Below are 16,657 nucleotides of genomic sequence, written 5' to 3' on the forward strand. Positions count from 1 at the left end.
CAACCAAAATTAAAATTCAAAAATAAATAAAAACTTTAAAATGTAAAATAATAATAATAAAAATGACAAAACCACTCAACAAACTACTGTTTACATTTTATTTTCAATTTAAACAAAAAAATTAAAAACTGAACTATTAATAAAAGCTAAAGCAATATCCAAATTATACTAAAACAGCACTAGGTTATAATATATATATATATATATATATATATATATATATATATATATATATATATATATATATATATATATATATATATATATTCATAATTGAGAAAGCTCTGAAAGCCTTTTTAATGAATTTATTTGTATTTATTTATATTTCAAAATAATTTAGAAGAAATTTCTGGACACATTTTCATTCGTAAGTCAGTTACCAAGGCAACATTTGCCATTTTCATTTAAATTTGCTGTACTAAAATAACTAAAACTATTAAAAATGAAATTAAAAATAAAACTATTTTTAAAATGACATAAAAAAACACTCAACAAACTAAAATTTAAATTTTAATAAAAAATAAAAGACAAAATATTTAAAAAAATAAAAATAATATAGAGTATCCAAATTATACTAAAATAACACTGGACTATTATAGTACTGTAAGCTCTGAATGTATTATCTATAGCTATATTTATTTATTTATATTTATTTTTAAAAAATCATAAATTTCTGTAAACATTTTCATCTATAAGTCAATTACAATTTTTCTAATTAATATATTAAATAATAGGCTAAACAATAAGACTAATGGGCAGTTTTACTCAAGCACTCAAAAATATAGCCTACAAAAATATTTTTGCACAACATAGCACTAGAAAAATGTGCACTGACTACAGGAAATTATGCAAAAATTCCATGAAATTATCAATAAATTTACATTTCTCTGATATTCCAAGCTTTTCCTGGGAGAACTACATTTCCCAGCATGCCACTCTCACCTTTGCACTGAAGCCCTTGCCGCAGCAGGCCCCACAGTAAGGAACCGCAGTGGTCACAGAACGTCAGGACTTTGTAGTTGTGAATACTGAACTTATGAGGCATATTGACGCTGAAGCGCTGAGATCCCACCTGCAGAGGGCGATAGAAGATCAGGAAGTAGGGATGGGCAATACAACTTTATATTTGAAATGCATTTTAACATTTAATATGCAACCAATTAACTATTAACATTAATACAAAACATGATCAATGAACTTTAAGTGTTAATTTAAAGAAATGTAATTGCACAAATTATGTAGGCTACAATTTCAGTTTGTTTATTGTGAAATAGCTTAAACATGTTTTTATTTTCGGTCCTCTGATAAGCATTGTTTTGGGCTGCCGTTCCCAAAAGCATCAATGCTTTCTTATGATACTTTTGGGAAACGCAGCCCTGTTTGAATGCACTGTCTGAAGGGTGAATGCTCTCTGTGATTGATTGGTTCTCTCTTGCAACATCTGCGTGCGTTCAGATGAGTAGGAAAATTGTTATATCGTGCACAGTTATTCCCTAACATAGGTTATACGTACAATTCAATGCACATTGTACGCCTTGCTTTTTGTTAAATAAACAAAATCACTGGTAAATAAAACACACCTTAGTATCGATATTTTTAATTTGAGTATCGATACTTTCGAAACTCGCATCAGTATCGATATATCGATACTTTAGGATCGATATGCCCATCCCTATCAGGAAGATGTCTATGCAGCAATCACAAGCATTTTAAAACACGTGAAGCTGCAGAACGCAGTGATTTTTTTATAAACAAGCGCTGATAAAGACTACACAGTTGCTAACATTAAAATCATAGCACAATATCTCATGCCAGATCCAAGATTTATTGCTAAGGTGTTGCTCTTTAGCTCAGGAGATTTACTGGATATTTCCTCAAATTAAGTAGAATAATATTACACTGTTGACTTATGGATAACATAACTCTTAGATCAAATTTGAAAAGAAATCTGAGTTCATGGTTCAAAGACGAATCGTTTTTGACCCTCATACTGAAATCACTGACATTTGAATCCAATCATTGGTATATGAACATTTGTACACAGTTTGAAACTTGAGATGTTAGAGATTTATTAGGGGTAGGAGCACATAGTACTAAAACCCTATTGTAATTGTAAGGATTTTTCTTTTATTATTATTTTTCTCTGGTAAAACTAATCGTGCAGCCCAAACTGTAAGTCCTAGAAAGCTGAAACTCGGTCAGATCGTAGTAGTATTGCTCGCTACTCCCAAAGGCTCGCCCCAATCGGCCTAAAGGTGGCGCTACAGTGCAAAAAAACAAAATTTTAGACATTTTTGGCCTTAGCTTGTACACTGTTTGTCGTAGACTCAAAAACTTTACATTGTTGCATTCCTTGCATACACAAATAGAATTTTTGAGCAACGACGTACGGTTGTCCCCGAAAAATGGACTTATATCCGAAACCTATTTTTGCAAACTTGTCTTAGGTTTTTCGCCCGATCGGAACCAAACCAATGCAGAAATATTCTCTGGACACTGAATATCAATAATTATCATAAAAAAGATGAAATTTCGACTCACTGTCGGATAGGAATGCCAAAACGTTCTATGCTAATGTTAGCCGATTGCTACATTTAGCTATAACTCTTGAACAGAATGAGATATCTTCACTAAACTCGGTACACGTGTATAAGCTCAATCTTTGGTCAAACAAAAAAAAATTGTGCAGCTCTGCCACTTGGTGGCGCTATAAGATGGGAAAACACCTATAAACGGCTATAAATACACCGTTGGTCCAATCGACTTGAAAATTGCTATGCAGTGTCTTGGTCCAAAGTGGCACAAGTGTCTATGAGGACACTGGTGTATCTCAAAAAACATGGCCGCCATCAGCCAATGAATTTAAACACCTATTTGACAAGTTTAACGGAGGTCGATCAGAACAAAACTCGGTGGGCATGTTCGACTCATGGCCCTAAAGGTCTGTAAGAATTTTGAAAGATATCGGCCTCTACCCTGCTGAAAAAAAAGCTAAAACCAGCCTAGGCTGGTTGGCTGGTCTTAACTGGTTTAGGCTGGAAGTAGCTGGTTTTAGCTGGTCTCCCTGCCTGGCCAGGCTGGTCAGGCTGGTTTTAGCTGGTGGTTTCCCAGCCTGACCAGCTAAGACCAGCCTGGCCAGGCTGGGAATGTGCCCAAAATCCCTCTAAAACCAGCCTGCTGACCAGCTAAAACCAGCCAACCAGCCAAGGCTGGTTTTAGCTGTTTTTTTCAGCATGGTAGTTGGCGCTAACAAGATTTTTTGCCTCTGTAATCACGTGGTGTTTCACACATCCACACAATGTGCATAGCATTTGGTAGATCCCCTCATGCTGAACAACTTTGCCTCAAGAACCATTGCTGTCAATCAAATTGTTCATGAATTATTCTCAATTATGTTAAAAACCTTTGGTTAGCTATAACGGGGTCATTTTAAAAAGGGGCTTGGCCACATACATACCCAAACGCCTATAGAACCTAAACAAAAACTCAAAACTTTACAAAAATTGGTGAAAACATGTACCAGATGACTCTTAACAGGCATGCAAAGTTACATGAAGATCGGACCATAGGTGGCGCTATAACAGTTAAAAAGGTATCAAAAACATGATATTGTAAAAGAACTAAAATCGCAATAAAACGTCCATATATTCACATATACACTATATCTTCATATCGTATGATATGCCTCTAGGACCACTGTTGCCAATCAAACTGCTCTTTTAATACAGTATTTGAGATTATTTAAAAAACACACTTTGGTGAACTAGTCCTAGGTTTAAACTCAAACTCAATAAAATCATATTCTCCATCATGGATGTGTTCTGGTGTCAGCCATTTATTTCATGTTGGCCCACACCCTAACAGCATAGAAGCCATAAAGGCCTTAAATGCTTGAACCCCGGTAATTGCTGCTAGCAGCTATATTTGTTTATTTTTTCCTCAGAAGAACCATCTTAAAAGCGGGAAACATACGTAGAAGTTGCTATTTCACTCTTATTAGTGATAACTGAGATATTAAATCTGATTTTCTGCAGGTTCCTCTCACCTCCTCTGTGGTGTCCTCCTGTTTCTTCAGACCCGCACATTTCGTGATGATCAGCTCGTGGCAGCGTTTATGAACTACACAGGTACACACTGATCAACAGAGACAAGAAGGAGATGAGATCAGCTTTAGTTGACTTTTCTGATGTATTACTTTGGGGACATAGATAAGAATGCATGGGCTACAGTATAGATATGATATTTTAGGAGGTTCCTGTCTGGCAGTAGTTTCCTTCATTTTTTAGATTGTGAGCTATAGTCACTGCTTAAAGGAATAGTTCATCTAAAAATAAAACTTTGTCATTTTTTACGCCCCATGCATGATGTTGTTTTATTCTGTGGAAAACAGAGGAGAACTTTTAAGAAAATGTTGATCTGTGGATTATAGTGCATGAGTCATATTGACTTCTTAGTGACACTTGGTGTTGTTGTGATACATTTGTGGTTAAAAATATATAAATTTATATATATTTTTTAGAAAATGACCAATTGTTTCACTAGATAAGACCCTTATTCCTTGGCTGGGATTGTGTAGAGCCCTTTGAAGCTGCACTGAAACTGTAATTTGGACCTTCAACCGGTTAACAAACCATTTAAGTCCACTATATGGAGAAAAATCCTGGAATGTTTTCCTCAAAAACCGTATTTCTTTTTGACTGAAGAAAGAAAGATGTGAACATGAGCGTTGTTGCTTTAGATTTAGATTTATTTTGAAGAACTAAAAAACTTTCTATGTTGTTGAACAAAAACATCTGACATGAAGAAATATAAGTATTTTCCTACCTTGGCACTGATACCCTTGCTTTCCTAAAACACCCCTGTGAAGAGAAGGAAGAAAGATCAGTTTTTGTTAATCTTGTACAGTGACACTGAAAACACCAGCATGTATTAATATACTATGGATTAGTTTTTAATTAATGAACAAACAAACACTGAACATAAAAAAATGGAACACAAAACGAAAAACGTAGTATATATGTGTGTATATATACACTGCCGCTCAAAAGTTTGGGATCAGTAAGACTTGTAATTTTTTTTAAAGAAGTCTCTTATGCTCATCAAGGCTGCATTTATTTGATCAAAAATACTAAAAAAACAGTAATATTGCAAAATTGTTATTACAATTTAAAATAATGATTTTTATTTTAATATACCTTAAAATATAATTTATTCCTGTGATGCAAAGCTGAATTTTCATCAGCCATTAATCCAGTCTTAAGTGTCACATGATCCTCCAGAAATTCAAATATGCTGATTTAATACTTTTTATTATCAAGGTTGGAAACAGTTGTGATGCCAAATATTTTCTGGAACCTGTAATTCTGTATTTCAGGATTCTTTGATGAATAACAAGTTAAAAAGAACAGCATTTATTCAAAATACAAATCTTTTCTAACAATATAAGTCTTTGCTATCACTTTTTTTTTTTATCAATTTAAAACATCCTTGGTGAATAAAAGTGATCTTTTTAAAAAAATAAAAAATAAAGAAAGAATGAAAATGTACTGACCCCAAATTTTTAACAGTAGTGTATATTGTTAGAAAACCTTTATATTTTAAATAAATGCTGTTCTTTTTAACCTTTATTGATCAAAGAATCCTAAAAAAAAGTATCACAGGTTGCAAAAATATAAAGGATCTAAAGGATCATGTGACACTGAAGACTGGAGTAACAGCTGACAGCTGATGAATATATATATATATATATATATATATATATATATATATATATATATATATATGATCAAAAATAAATATATATATTCCTGTATATTAACACACATTATATGTATGTGAGGAAAGAATCTCTCTGTGACAAAATTATTGTCAGTGGCATCAAATGTAATTCTTGATTAATAAGAAAAAGAGTGAGAGTAATTTAGATAAACATAGCTCACTTATGTCATTACATTACTGATATTGTTATTTTAAAAATCTACATTGTTTTGGACTATGGAAAATGTAAAATATGTAAAATGATTGCATTTGGTGAGCTACTGGCACTACCTGTAGCTATTTTAATTGCAACAAAACTCGGAAAATAAAATACTGATAATCTGACGGAAAATAAAATAATGAACTTAATACCCCGGGTCCCCTTTATTAGTTTAATTTCAACATTTACTAAAACATTTTTAGCAATTACATTTTATTGACATTAAAAATATTAATACATTTGATAAATAATGAATTGCTCATAGTATATAGAAAATATATTGCTCATTGTTAGTTAGTCATATTTGCTCATTCATTAACTAAGGTTATCAAATGAGACCATACTGCAAATATCTGAAAGCTGAATAAATACGCTTTCTATTGATGTATGGTTTGTTAGGATAGGACAATATTTGGCTGAGATACAATTATTTGAAAATCTGGAATTTGAGGGCGCCAAAAAAATCTAAATATTGAGAAAATCGCCCTTAAAGTTATCTAAATGAAGTTCTTAGCAACGCATTTTACTAATCAAAAAATACGTTTTGATATATTTATGGTACGAAATTAACTAAATATCTTAATGGAACATGATCTTTACTTAATATCCTAATGATTTTTGGCATAGAAGACACATACAATGTATTTTTGGCTATTGCTACAAATATACCCATGCTACTTAAGACTGGTTTTGTGGACCAGGGTCACATATGATTATGAAAAAGTAAGTTTACTCACCCTCAGACCATCCAAGATGTAAATGAGTTTGTTTCTTTATCAAAACAGACTTGGAGAAATGTATCATCACCAACGAATCCTCTGCAGTGAATGGGTGCCGTCAGAATGAGAATAAAAACAGCTGGTAAGAACATCACAATCATCCACAAGTAATCCAAACCACTCCAATTGTTCAATGAAGGTCTTGTGAAGTGAAAAGCTGCATGTTTGTAAAAAAAAAATAATTCATAGTCGTGGCATTTTTACTTTACATTGTCTTTTTAAAAGTCCATTTCCTGTTGTCCTCTCACATGTCCTCAGCTCATATCAAGTTCTGTTGGATCTGTTTCTTACAAACACACAGCTTTTCACTTCAAGACGTTAACTGATGGACTGTATTTGTGTTGATTAATTGTGGATTATTGTGGTGTTTTAATCAGCTGTTTGGACTCTCATTCTGACGGCACCCATTCACTGCAGAGGATCCATCGGTGAACAAGTGATGTAATGCTAAATTTCTCCAAATCTCCTCCTATGAGGAAACAAACTCGCCTACATCTTGGATGGCCTGAGGGTGAGTACATTTTCACGAAGTGTTCATTTTAGGGTGAACCTTTAATAACTGTTGATTTCAGTTGAATTCTGCCTTCAGTTTTACACACACGCATCTTTTAAAACAGCCATATTCCTCTGTTCTCTAGAGAGGCGGGACACAGCGTGCCTGTGCACGGCGGTGTTCTTGCGCAGTGTGGAGGAGGCCAGACGCACTCAATACGCTCTTACTGTAGCGCCGTCGCTCTGAGCCACAGGGCTTTTCCTGTCGTTACCATGGAAACGCAGCCCACTCAGGGTAAACCGCCCGTGAGGAGGGACAGTGTACACTGGTTTTGTCAAAACTCAGACGCAGATTTACCAACACACACAGCTGTACAAACGGCACGCTACAAGGCTGTAAATATCAGGCGACGGGACTCACCAGATGAAGTCGCGGCAGTGCGAGCAGTAGGTGGGCTGTCTCAGGTAGGTGGCCATGAACTTGTGTCCGTTGACTTGATGCACCCTCCTCCGGACAGCTCCCTGCCTCTTCCTGGGACGCATGCGTTCACGAAATACACGCTCCTCATTCTCACAGCTTCCTGCTGCAAAACACATTTACAACCATTACTCAATATATTACTCAACATTGTGCACTCATTCACATAGTCTCATTCATTCAGGTACAACAATTTCTACTGTAGGGGTGATTCCTCAGAGGAGGCAACACAAGCAGTGCCTCCTCGAATTATTGGATGAAAAAAAAATCTCATTGTTAAACACTGTTCAAGAAGGACACTAGCAGGTAAAGTTACAGTGGTAGTCTGCGTCTCTCTCACCTCCCCTGAGCCCATTGAGTTTTAACAGACACCCTAAAGTGTGCGGTGAGTTTGGTGGGGGGTAATTGAGAATGAATGGTGGAAAGTCACGTGAGAGGAGGCAAAGCCTATGATTGAATATGATTGGTTATGTTCAGTTCGGATTGGTTCATGCAATAAATCCTGCCTCTTGTGTTTGTGCACGTTCTGCGATCACGGTTAATGAAAATACTAATTTAAAAAAGTAAGTAGACAACTCAAACATATATAACCACTTTGTTACATCAAAATAAGACTTAAAATGGCCTGAAAACGTGATCTGTGGGAGTTTTTAGTGAGTAATCAGCTTAATCAGTAATCAAACCTTCGTGTCTGTGACTAATATTTACTGAGTTTTGATGACTAATGATTCAAAAAATACAAAAATAGTTAAAAGATTAGCTGAATATAAGTTCAGAAAATGCTTAAAAACACTAACCTGATGAGATTCATACATGGCTTTAATAAACAGAATATTAATTACATTGTTAATTTTAAAAATATAAAATAGATTTTTTTTTATGATAGTGTAAGTAACATTTGTTTACCAAGAAAATGTGACTGGGAAATGAATTCACATTTAAAATCATAGAGTACACAGAGTGCACAGAGTAAGCTACATTTTCATTTAAGGCCCCATAAAATACGCTTTAATATTCATTTATTTATTCATTGATTTAAAAAATTGTGTCTAATAAATAATTTATTTTAAATTAAGATATAATTTACAACAAAACATTGCATTTTTATTATTGACAAATACGGTGCTGTACTACGGTGACACATTATTTTTTCCACTGAATTATGTCATTATAACGAAATGCTATGTCGTTTTAACATCTTTTCTTGTTAAAATTAAATCTTTTCTCGTAATAATGAGATATTATGTTGTTTTAACATCTTTTCTCGTTAAACCGCCATCTTTTCTACTTTTAACAACATCTTTTCTTATAATAATGAGATATGTCATTTTAACATCTTTTCTTGTTAAAATTAGATCTTTTCTCGTATTAACGAGATATTATGTTGTTTTAACATTTTTTCTCGTTAAACCGCCATCTTTTCTCTTAATAATCAGTCATTTAAAAAAAAAATTTCATTCAAATGACATCTAGGTGTCACAAGAAGGGTCAGACTGAGACGTGCGGATCCATTTGCAGCATTTATTGAGATGTGTCAACAGGCAAGAGTAAACACCAGAAAACAGGAACAACGTAGGTAATCCGGGAAACAGTTCAATACTCAAGCAATGGTCGCAATGGCAGGCAGCAGGAATCAATAACGGGGTACACAGTCCAGAGTCATACACGGGAAATCCAACACAGAAAGAAACGCTTAGAATTACGACCATAGGAACAATAAGACTTCGCCAGGTGGCTGTGTGTGAGTGGCTTAAATGCAGACAGTGTGATGAGGTGCAGCTGTGAGCAGTAATCAGTAAAGTGAGAGCAGGTGAATGCAGTGATTAGAGCAGTGGCTTGTGGGGAATGAAGTCCATGAAGTGTGGTGCAAGAGTTCATGAAGACAGGATAGACCAGATACGTGACAGAGCCCCTCCCCAAGGAGCGGCTTCCAGACGCTCTAACCACCTAATACAACCTGGAGGGTGGTGGAGCGGAGGCGGAACAGGGGGAGGGATGGAGGGCCAGGTCCATGTAGGGGTACTGGAACCACGAACTGAGGCGGAGCCGACGGAGGGAGAAGCCATGGTGGAGGAAGGGTTGGCTCCTGCCTGGGGCCGACCGACGGAGGTGGAGCCAGTGGAGCCCGAGGCGGAACCGGAGAGTCGATGGTCCTGGGCGACACAGAGGATCCGGAGGACCAAGGCGGAACCCAAGGCTCTGGCGACCCCGGCGGAGATGGAGGTCCGGAGGTACGCAGCTCCTCCGGGCTCCATCGTCTCTCCGGCTCCGCCCCGGTCAGTCGTCGCAGGACGGAGTGACGAGGCGCAGCCGGAGGAGTAGAGTCCAGAGGCGAAGGTGGGGCGACGACTGACCGGGGCGGAGCCTGGAGAGACGATGGAGCCCGGAGGAGCTGGTGGGCCGATGGCCGACAACGGAGACGAGGGAGCACAGAGCCGGGGTGGAGCCGCAGGGTCGGAGGGCTGAGGTGGAGTCCAGGACTCTGAGACTGGAGGTGATGGTGAGGGATCCTTCAGTCTGGACACCGATGGAGACTGGCAGTCCCACGGCAAGTCCTCTGCACCGAAGGTGGGATGTGGGTGAGCAGAGGGACTGTCAGGAGACAGAGGTGGCGGGACTGGAGCAGCAGGGAGGGCGGGTGGGAACCCACACAGTCCATACATGGCCTCCGTGACCAGAACCGGGCAGACAGGAATCTCAGGACGACTGGATGGAACCAGCGGAGGCTCTGGAAGACTGGGCTGAACCAGCAGAGGCTCTGGAAGGCCGGGCGGAACCAGCGGAGGCTCTGGAAGGCCGGGCGGGACCAGCGGAGGCTCTGGAAGGCCGGGCAGGACCAGCGGAGGCTCTGGAAGGCCGGGCGGGACCAGCAAAGGCTCTGGAAGGCTGGGCTGAACCAGCGGAGGCTCTGGAAGGCTGGGCGGAACCAGCGGAGGCTCTGGAAGGCTGGGCGGAACCAGCGGAGGCCCTGGAAGGCTGTCTTGAGGAGCGGGCTCTGGACGACGCTCTTGAGGAGCGGGCTCTGGACGGCGCTCTTGAAGAGCGGGCTCTGGAGAACTGGACGACCCCAGCGGAGACTCAGGAGGGCTGGGCGTCTCCAGCGGAGACTCTGGAAGAGCAGGCTCTGAGCGAGCGGTCACTGGAGGGCGCTCTGGTGGCGCGGTCCCTGGAGGGCGCTCTGGCAGCGGAGACTCTGACTTGGGGGTAGCCATCTTGTGCTGTGGCTCAACCTCACCCACAGTAAACGGAGAGCCACACAACAAAAGAGCCAGATCCATGTAATAGTGCAGAGTCCAGTCTGGTTCAAAATTTGGCATGTGGGAAGCCAATGGCTCTGAGAGTCCTCCACGAAAAAAAATCATTAGGCAAATCTCATCCATTGACGACAGATTTGCCAATTCGATGAAGGCCATGACATAATCCTTGATTGTCCGCTCACCCTGCTTGAGAAGCATGATCTGTACCATGGGATTCATGCTGGAACCGAATGACACCATAAAGCCGCTGGATCCTTACTGGGCGAAGTCTTCTGTAACAGGGAGTCAGACTGAGACGTGCGGATCCATTTGCAGCATTTATTGAGATGTGTCAACAGGCAAGAGTAAACACCAGAAAACAGGAACAACGTAGGTAATCCGGGAAACAGTTCAATACTCAAGCAATGGTCGCAATGGCAGGCAGCAGGAATCAATAACGGGGTACACAGTCCAGAGTCATACACGGGAAATCCAACACAGAAAGAAACGCTTAGAATTACGACCATAGGAACAATAAGACTTCGCCAGGTGGCTGTGTGTGTGAGTGGCTTAAATGCAGACAGTGTGATGAGGTGCAGCTGTGAGCAGTAATCAGTAAAGTGAGAGCAGGTGAATGCAGTGATTAGAGCAGTGGCTTGTGGGGAATGAAGTCCATGAAGTGTGGTGCAAGAGTTCATGAAGACAGGATAGACCAGATACGTGACACTAGGCATATTTTCTCATTAAAACATCTTTTCTTGTAATACCGAGATGTCATTTAACGTCATCTTTTCTCATTAAAATGACATCTAAGCATCTTGTTAAAGCAACATCTAAGCATCTTTTCTCGTTAAAACTACATATTTTCTTGTAATAACGAGAAGTGTCATTTTAACATCTTTTCTCTTAAAAAATATCTCATCTTGTAATAACAAGATGTTATGTTGTTTTAACTCCGTCTTTTCTCATAATAACGATATGTAATTTTAGTGCCATCTTTTCTCATGATAACAAGATATTATGTTGTTTTAACGACATCTTTTCTCGTAATAACGAGATGTTATGTAGTTTTAACATCTTTTCTCGTAAAAAAAAAAAATGTTATGTAATTTTAACATTTTAAAACAAGTCGTTAAAAACAGTTGTTTTTCAGGCGCAACACGAAGGTGAAACAAATGCAAAGTCTTTAATAATAATCCACAGGCAGGGCAATTCACAGACAGCGCATGCACACACTAGGTAACCTTGTAGCTCAACACCAGAACACTGAACACAAACCAAACTAATAAAGACAGGTTAACGAGACATAGACAGGTGATGGGAATAACACAAATGACAGGAACACCAAATATGGGCATTCAATGACTAAACCAAAACTAACAGTTCGACAGGGGTTCGTTTTGTGTTAAAACATAATTATCTAGTTAAAATGACATATTTTCTTGTTAAATGACATATTGTTTTCGTAATAATGACATATGTCATTAAAACGATATGTATTTCCTGTTATAGAATACATGTGGTTACATTACGTGAGCGAGCTAAACGATTGCCAGTTGAACCATACTTTTATTTTGGTGGGTTATCATGAAGATCATTCAGTTTCTGTGTGTATATAATATGACAGTAGTTTTAATCAAATGAAACTGTGAAATGCTCATGATGTGACTCTCGGGGGAGCAGCTCTGGAGATGAAGTATGTGTGTTCATGTCCTCACATGTTGAGACAACAGACGTTGAAAACACCACAAGCATCACCATCCGTCAGTATGTGCATTGGTTGAAACTACACCACTCATTCACTTAGACACACTCACACTTACATGCAGACTTTTATCATACTTATAATCATCTAGATATAAAAAAATCTATCAATATTAGAGATTAATTTTTTTATAAACATCTGCATATTGCCCAGTCCTAGGATCAAGTCCTTTCAGTAGCCTTGAAAAAAAGTGTTATTCTACAAGGGGAGAGTCTCCACCTCATAACCAGTCAAATACTATTCACTTTATAGATCCCCTTATTTTCAACACTGTTGTTTGCAGTATAAAGTAATCATAACATACCTGTAAGAGTGCATTTGTTACCATATATAGAATATCATGTTAGCAGTACTTTTCAATCTATGTAATAACTTACACTCTTAAAAACAAAGGTTCCAAAAGGGTGTTTTTGCAGTGATGCCACAGAACTATTTGTTAAAAGAACCATTTTAAAGAACATTTTAAAAATCTAAAAAACCCTTTTCGACTATAAAGAACCTTTTATGCATTCGAAAGGTATATAGATGTTTAAGGTTATTCATAGACCCATTGATGCCAGTGAAGAACCTTTCTTTTTAAGAGTATAAACTGAGAGTTTTCTGTACATATATGGGAACTGTTCATTCAAAATTAAAACACTGTCATAATCTTCTCACCATATTATGTCAGATTAAATACAAATATTTCATTTTTGTCCAGATTAATCCATTAGCTGTATGTGTGTACATTTGTTTGTGTGTTATGAGGGGCCAAGCGGAGGCAGTGATCAATAAACCGGGGGGCACGACTGTGACAAAGGCACCATATTGAAGAGCTGTCAGACGCTCTCACTAGGAAAGGAAACAAGGCCACAGGGGAGGAGCTGCACTCTTTTTTTCTTTCTCTTCTTCTCCTTCTCTCTGTGGAGGATGAGAACTGTGATCACTCCTGAGTATTCCCTTATGTCAATGTATCCATCTGCTGCAATCACACTTCTCAGCCCTGAGAGAAAGAGAAGGACAGAGGCTGGGCTCCAACTCACAAAACGACAACGCGAGTTGTGACAAACTGGCAGCCCAACGGTCATCTCCTGTTATTAATAAAGCCATTGTATATGTTTTTTTGAAAGCTCCAGCTATTTTGCCAATAGAAAAAGAAACCCAAGTCGGGGAACACTGCTACGCACAGAAAAAAAAACCTTTGATCAGTAGATAGATGAGAAGATGAAGGAGAACAGGCCTCTAGCATTCAGTGAACATGAACTAAACATCATGCATAATTATATTTACAAATCTCAGTTATTTGCTTCAATATTGCTTCAAATAACAATGATACAGTAAGCATATAAAGCTACATCCAAATTAATCTGGGTAAATTTGAAAATGCATATTTCTCTGAGGGTTTTGGCCTTTCATTCACACTGACTCTGTGTGATGCATATTGTACCAACAAAACATAAGGGCAATTGCGTTTTAGACGTTTTAGTTCACCCAAAATGAAAGTTCTGTCATTAATTTCTCACCCTCATGTTGTACCAAACCCGTAAGACCTTTGTTCATCTTCAGAAGACAAATTAAGATATTTTTAATGAAATCTGAGAGCTTTCTGAGCCTGCATAGAGACATTCAAGGCTCAGAAAGGTAGTAAAGACATTGTTAAAATAGTCCTTGTGGCATCAGTGGTTTAACCATTCATTTTTTGAAGCTATGAGAGTATTTTTTGTGTGCAAAGAAAACAAACAAACAGACAAACAGTGCTGCAGAGACAGGTTTAACACTTTTTTGGGAAATCAACCCACCAAGAGTTTACTTATAGTTGTAGAATTTACAGTATTGGAATATTAAAGAACGACACGCTTCACGTTTAAAAACACTCTGCAGTGAGTTTGAGTCTGAATGATTAATATATGTGCAGCAGTTCCAGGGCTGGTCCTGTTCTAATCACCATCTAAGGACAATGGACCGGTGGCGTCTGTCTAGTCTCAGAGGAGACTGAAGTGAGTTGCTCTCATATGTATCACCCACATCCTCCTCTCAGCTGAGAGAGAGAGAGAGAGAGAGAGAGAGAGAGAGAGAGAGGGGGGAAAAAGAGAGAGAGGAGAAACAGATGCGGTGGCTCATACTATCTCAGTAGGATATGGCTGGTCATTTATCAGCTCTCACTCATTAACACTCCGTGAGGGTGAGAAAAGCTCGGCACGCATTCACCAAACCACAATCCATCAGTGAAAAACTACTGCCATAAGAAGCCTTAAGATCATAGAAAATCAACTCTTATCAGAGTTCTCCTCTTAAAGGGGACATCAGATGCAAAATTCACCCACAAGTTTACATACACCTTGCAGAATCTGCAAAATGTTAATTATTTAACTAGAATAAGAGGGATACTAAATTCAGGTACTAATATTTCACGTAAAAGATGTTTCCATATAGTCCACAAGAGAAAATAATAGTTGAATTTATAAAAATGACCCTGTTTTAAAGTTTACATGCACTTGATTCTTAATACTGTGTTGTTACCTGAATGATCCACAGCTGTGTTTTTGTTTTTTGTTTAGTGATAGTTGTTATGAGTTCCTTGTTTGTCCTGAACAGTTAAACTGCCTGCTGTTCTTCAGAAAAATCCTTTAGGTCACTCAATTCTTTGGTTTTTCACCATTTTTGTGTGTGATTTTGAGATCCATCTTTTCACACTGATGGGCAACTGAGGGACTCATATGCAACTATTACAGAAGGTTCAAACTCTCACTGATACTTCAGAAGGAAAAGATCAGGATTTAAGATCAGGGTAAATTTAACTTTTTTTTGTCTTCTGGAGAACACGTAAGTATCTTCTGTAGCTTCTGAAGAAAAAGACTAAATGAAAAAAATATGATATTTAGGCAAAATAAGAAAAATCAATGTACACATATCCTTATTCTGTCCAAAAGTTTACCCCCAAGACCCCCCCCCCCCCTGTTTCAGACATTTCATGGAAACTCTAAAGAATACCAACTTGTGGAAAATGGGCATCCAAATTCTCCTTTAAAGAAACAAGTGAAAATGACAGTTCTCTCATCATTTCTCTCAGCATCATGTCTAAACCTGTACATGATTGTTTTTCCATGGAAAACAAAACAGCAAAAATAGCACACACAAAAAAAGCTTTATATTCAGTCACAGTGCATATGATCGAAAGATCACACTGAAATAACAAGGTTTGGAGAATAATGTAAATAATGACAGAATTTTTATTTTTGGGTGAACTACCCCTTTAATAAATAGATTTAAAAAAAAATCATATTTTTTACTGGTGGTACTAGTTGTATAGTTTATTTATAGTTGTGTAAATATTGTCATAACAGTTGTCTGGATTTTTGGTTGATTATCAAGGTTATCTGACATTGTCAAGATAAATTTGTTCTAAACACAGTTTAACTCTGAGTTCTTGTCATATTTTATTACCATTTTCTAAACTTTAGCAAATAAACTGTGATAATGTGAGACACTGAAGGTGTCTGAATAAATTTTGGTTTGTAGAAAAACTAAAACTTTTAGTTTCCATTGACTTACCCAATAATCCCAAAAACATTTTTCCATGCCTTATGCCATGTGTGTGTATAGTTAGTTTGTGCCATACATTGATCTGAAGGTCAAAGTTTAAGAAGTATGTGTACAAGAGAATCATTCATCAGGAAAACACTTTGCAAACCAAGTTGGCGTTTCTACATATACTTCACAACTTAACTGACCCTGCATAGCAACCATCACCTAGCAACAGACAACAGCTACCTAGCAAAAATGTAGATTCCAATGAGAGTGTGGCTCCCTCTACCTGCCGGTGCAATACAAGACACATTAAAGATGAATCCTCACCCCTTAAATTTCTCCTAGATTCTAGCTCAAAATATGTCTCCAGTCATTGGAAAGACAACTGATTTCCACTCACAACCAAAATGATTCAATGTATGA

The 16,657-nt window shown here is 37.9% G+C and overlaps 1 protein-coding gene across 1 annotated transcript in view; it reads right to left on the minus strand.

Moving 5' to 3' along the window:
• Positions 1 to 877: 877 nt before the first annotated feature.
• Positions 878 to 16,657, minus strand: part of LOC141325937 (protein kinase C epsilon type-like) — an 81,472-nt gene continuing 65,692 nt past the window's right edge. The window contains exons 3-6 of the mRNA XM_073834657.1: positions 7,670 to 7,832; positions 4,825 to 4,859; positions 4,046 to 4,134; positions 878 to 1,072 (exon numbers count right to left, since the gene is read on the minus strand). Of these exons, the coding sequence (XP_073690758.1) occupies positions 878 to 1,072; positions 4,046 to 4,134; positions 4,825 to 4,859; positions 7,670 to 7,832 (482 nt within the window). The remainder of the gene's footprint in view (positions 1,073 to 4,045; positions 4,135 to 4,824; positions 4,860 to 7,669; positions 7,833 to 16,657) is intronic.

The sequence above is a fragment of the Garra rufa genome, chromosome 2, assembly GCF_049309525.1.
Source record: "Garra rufa chromosome 2, GarRuf1.0, whole genome shotgun sequence".
Taxonomy (NCBI): Eukaryota; Metazoa; Chordata; class Actinopteri; order Cypriniformes; family Cyprinidae; genus Garra; species Garra rufa.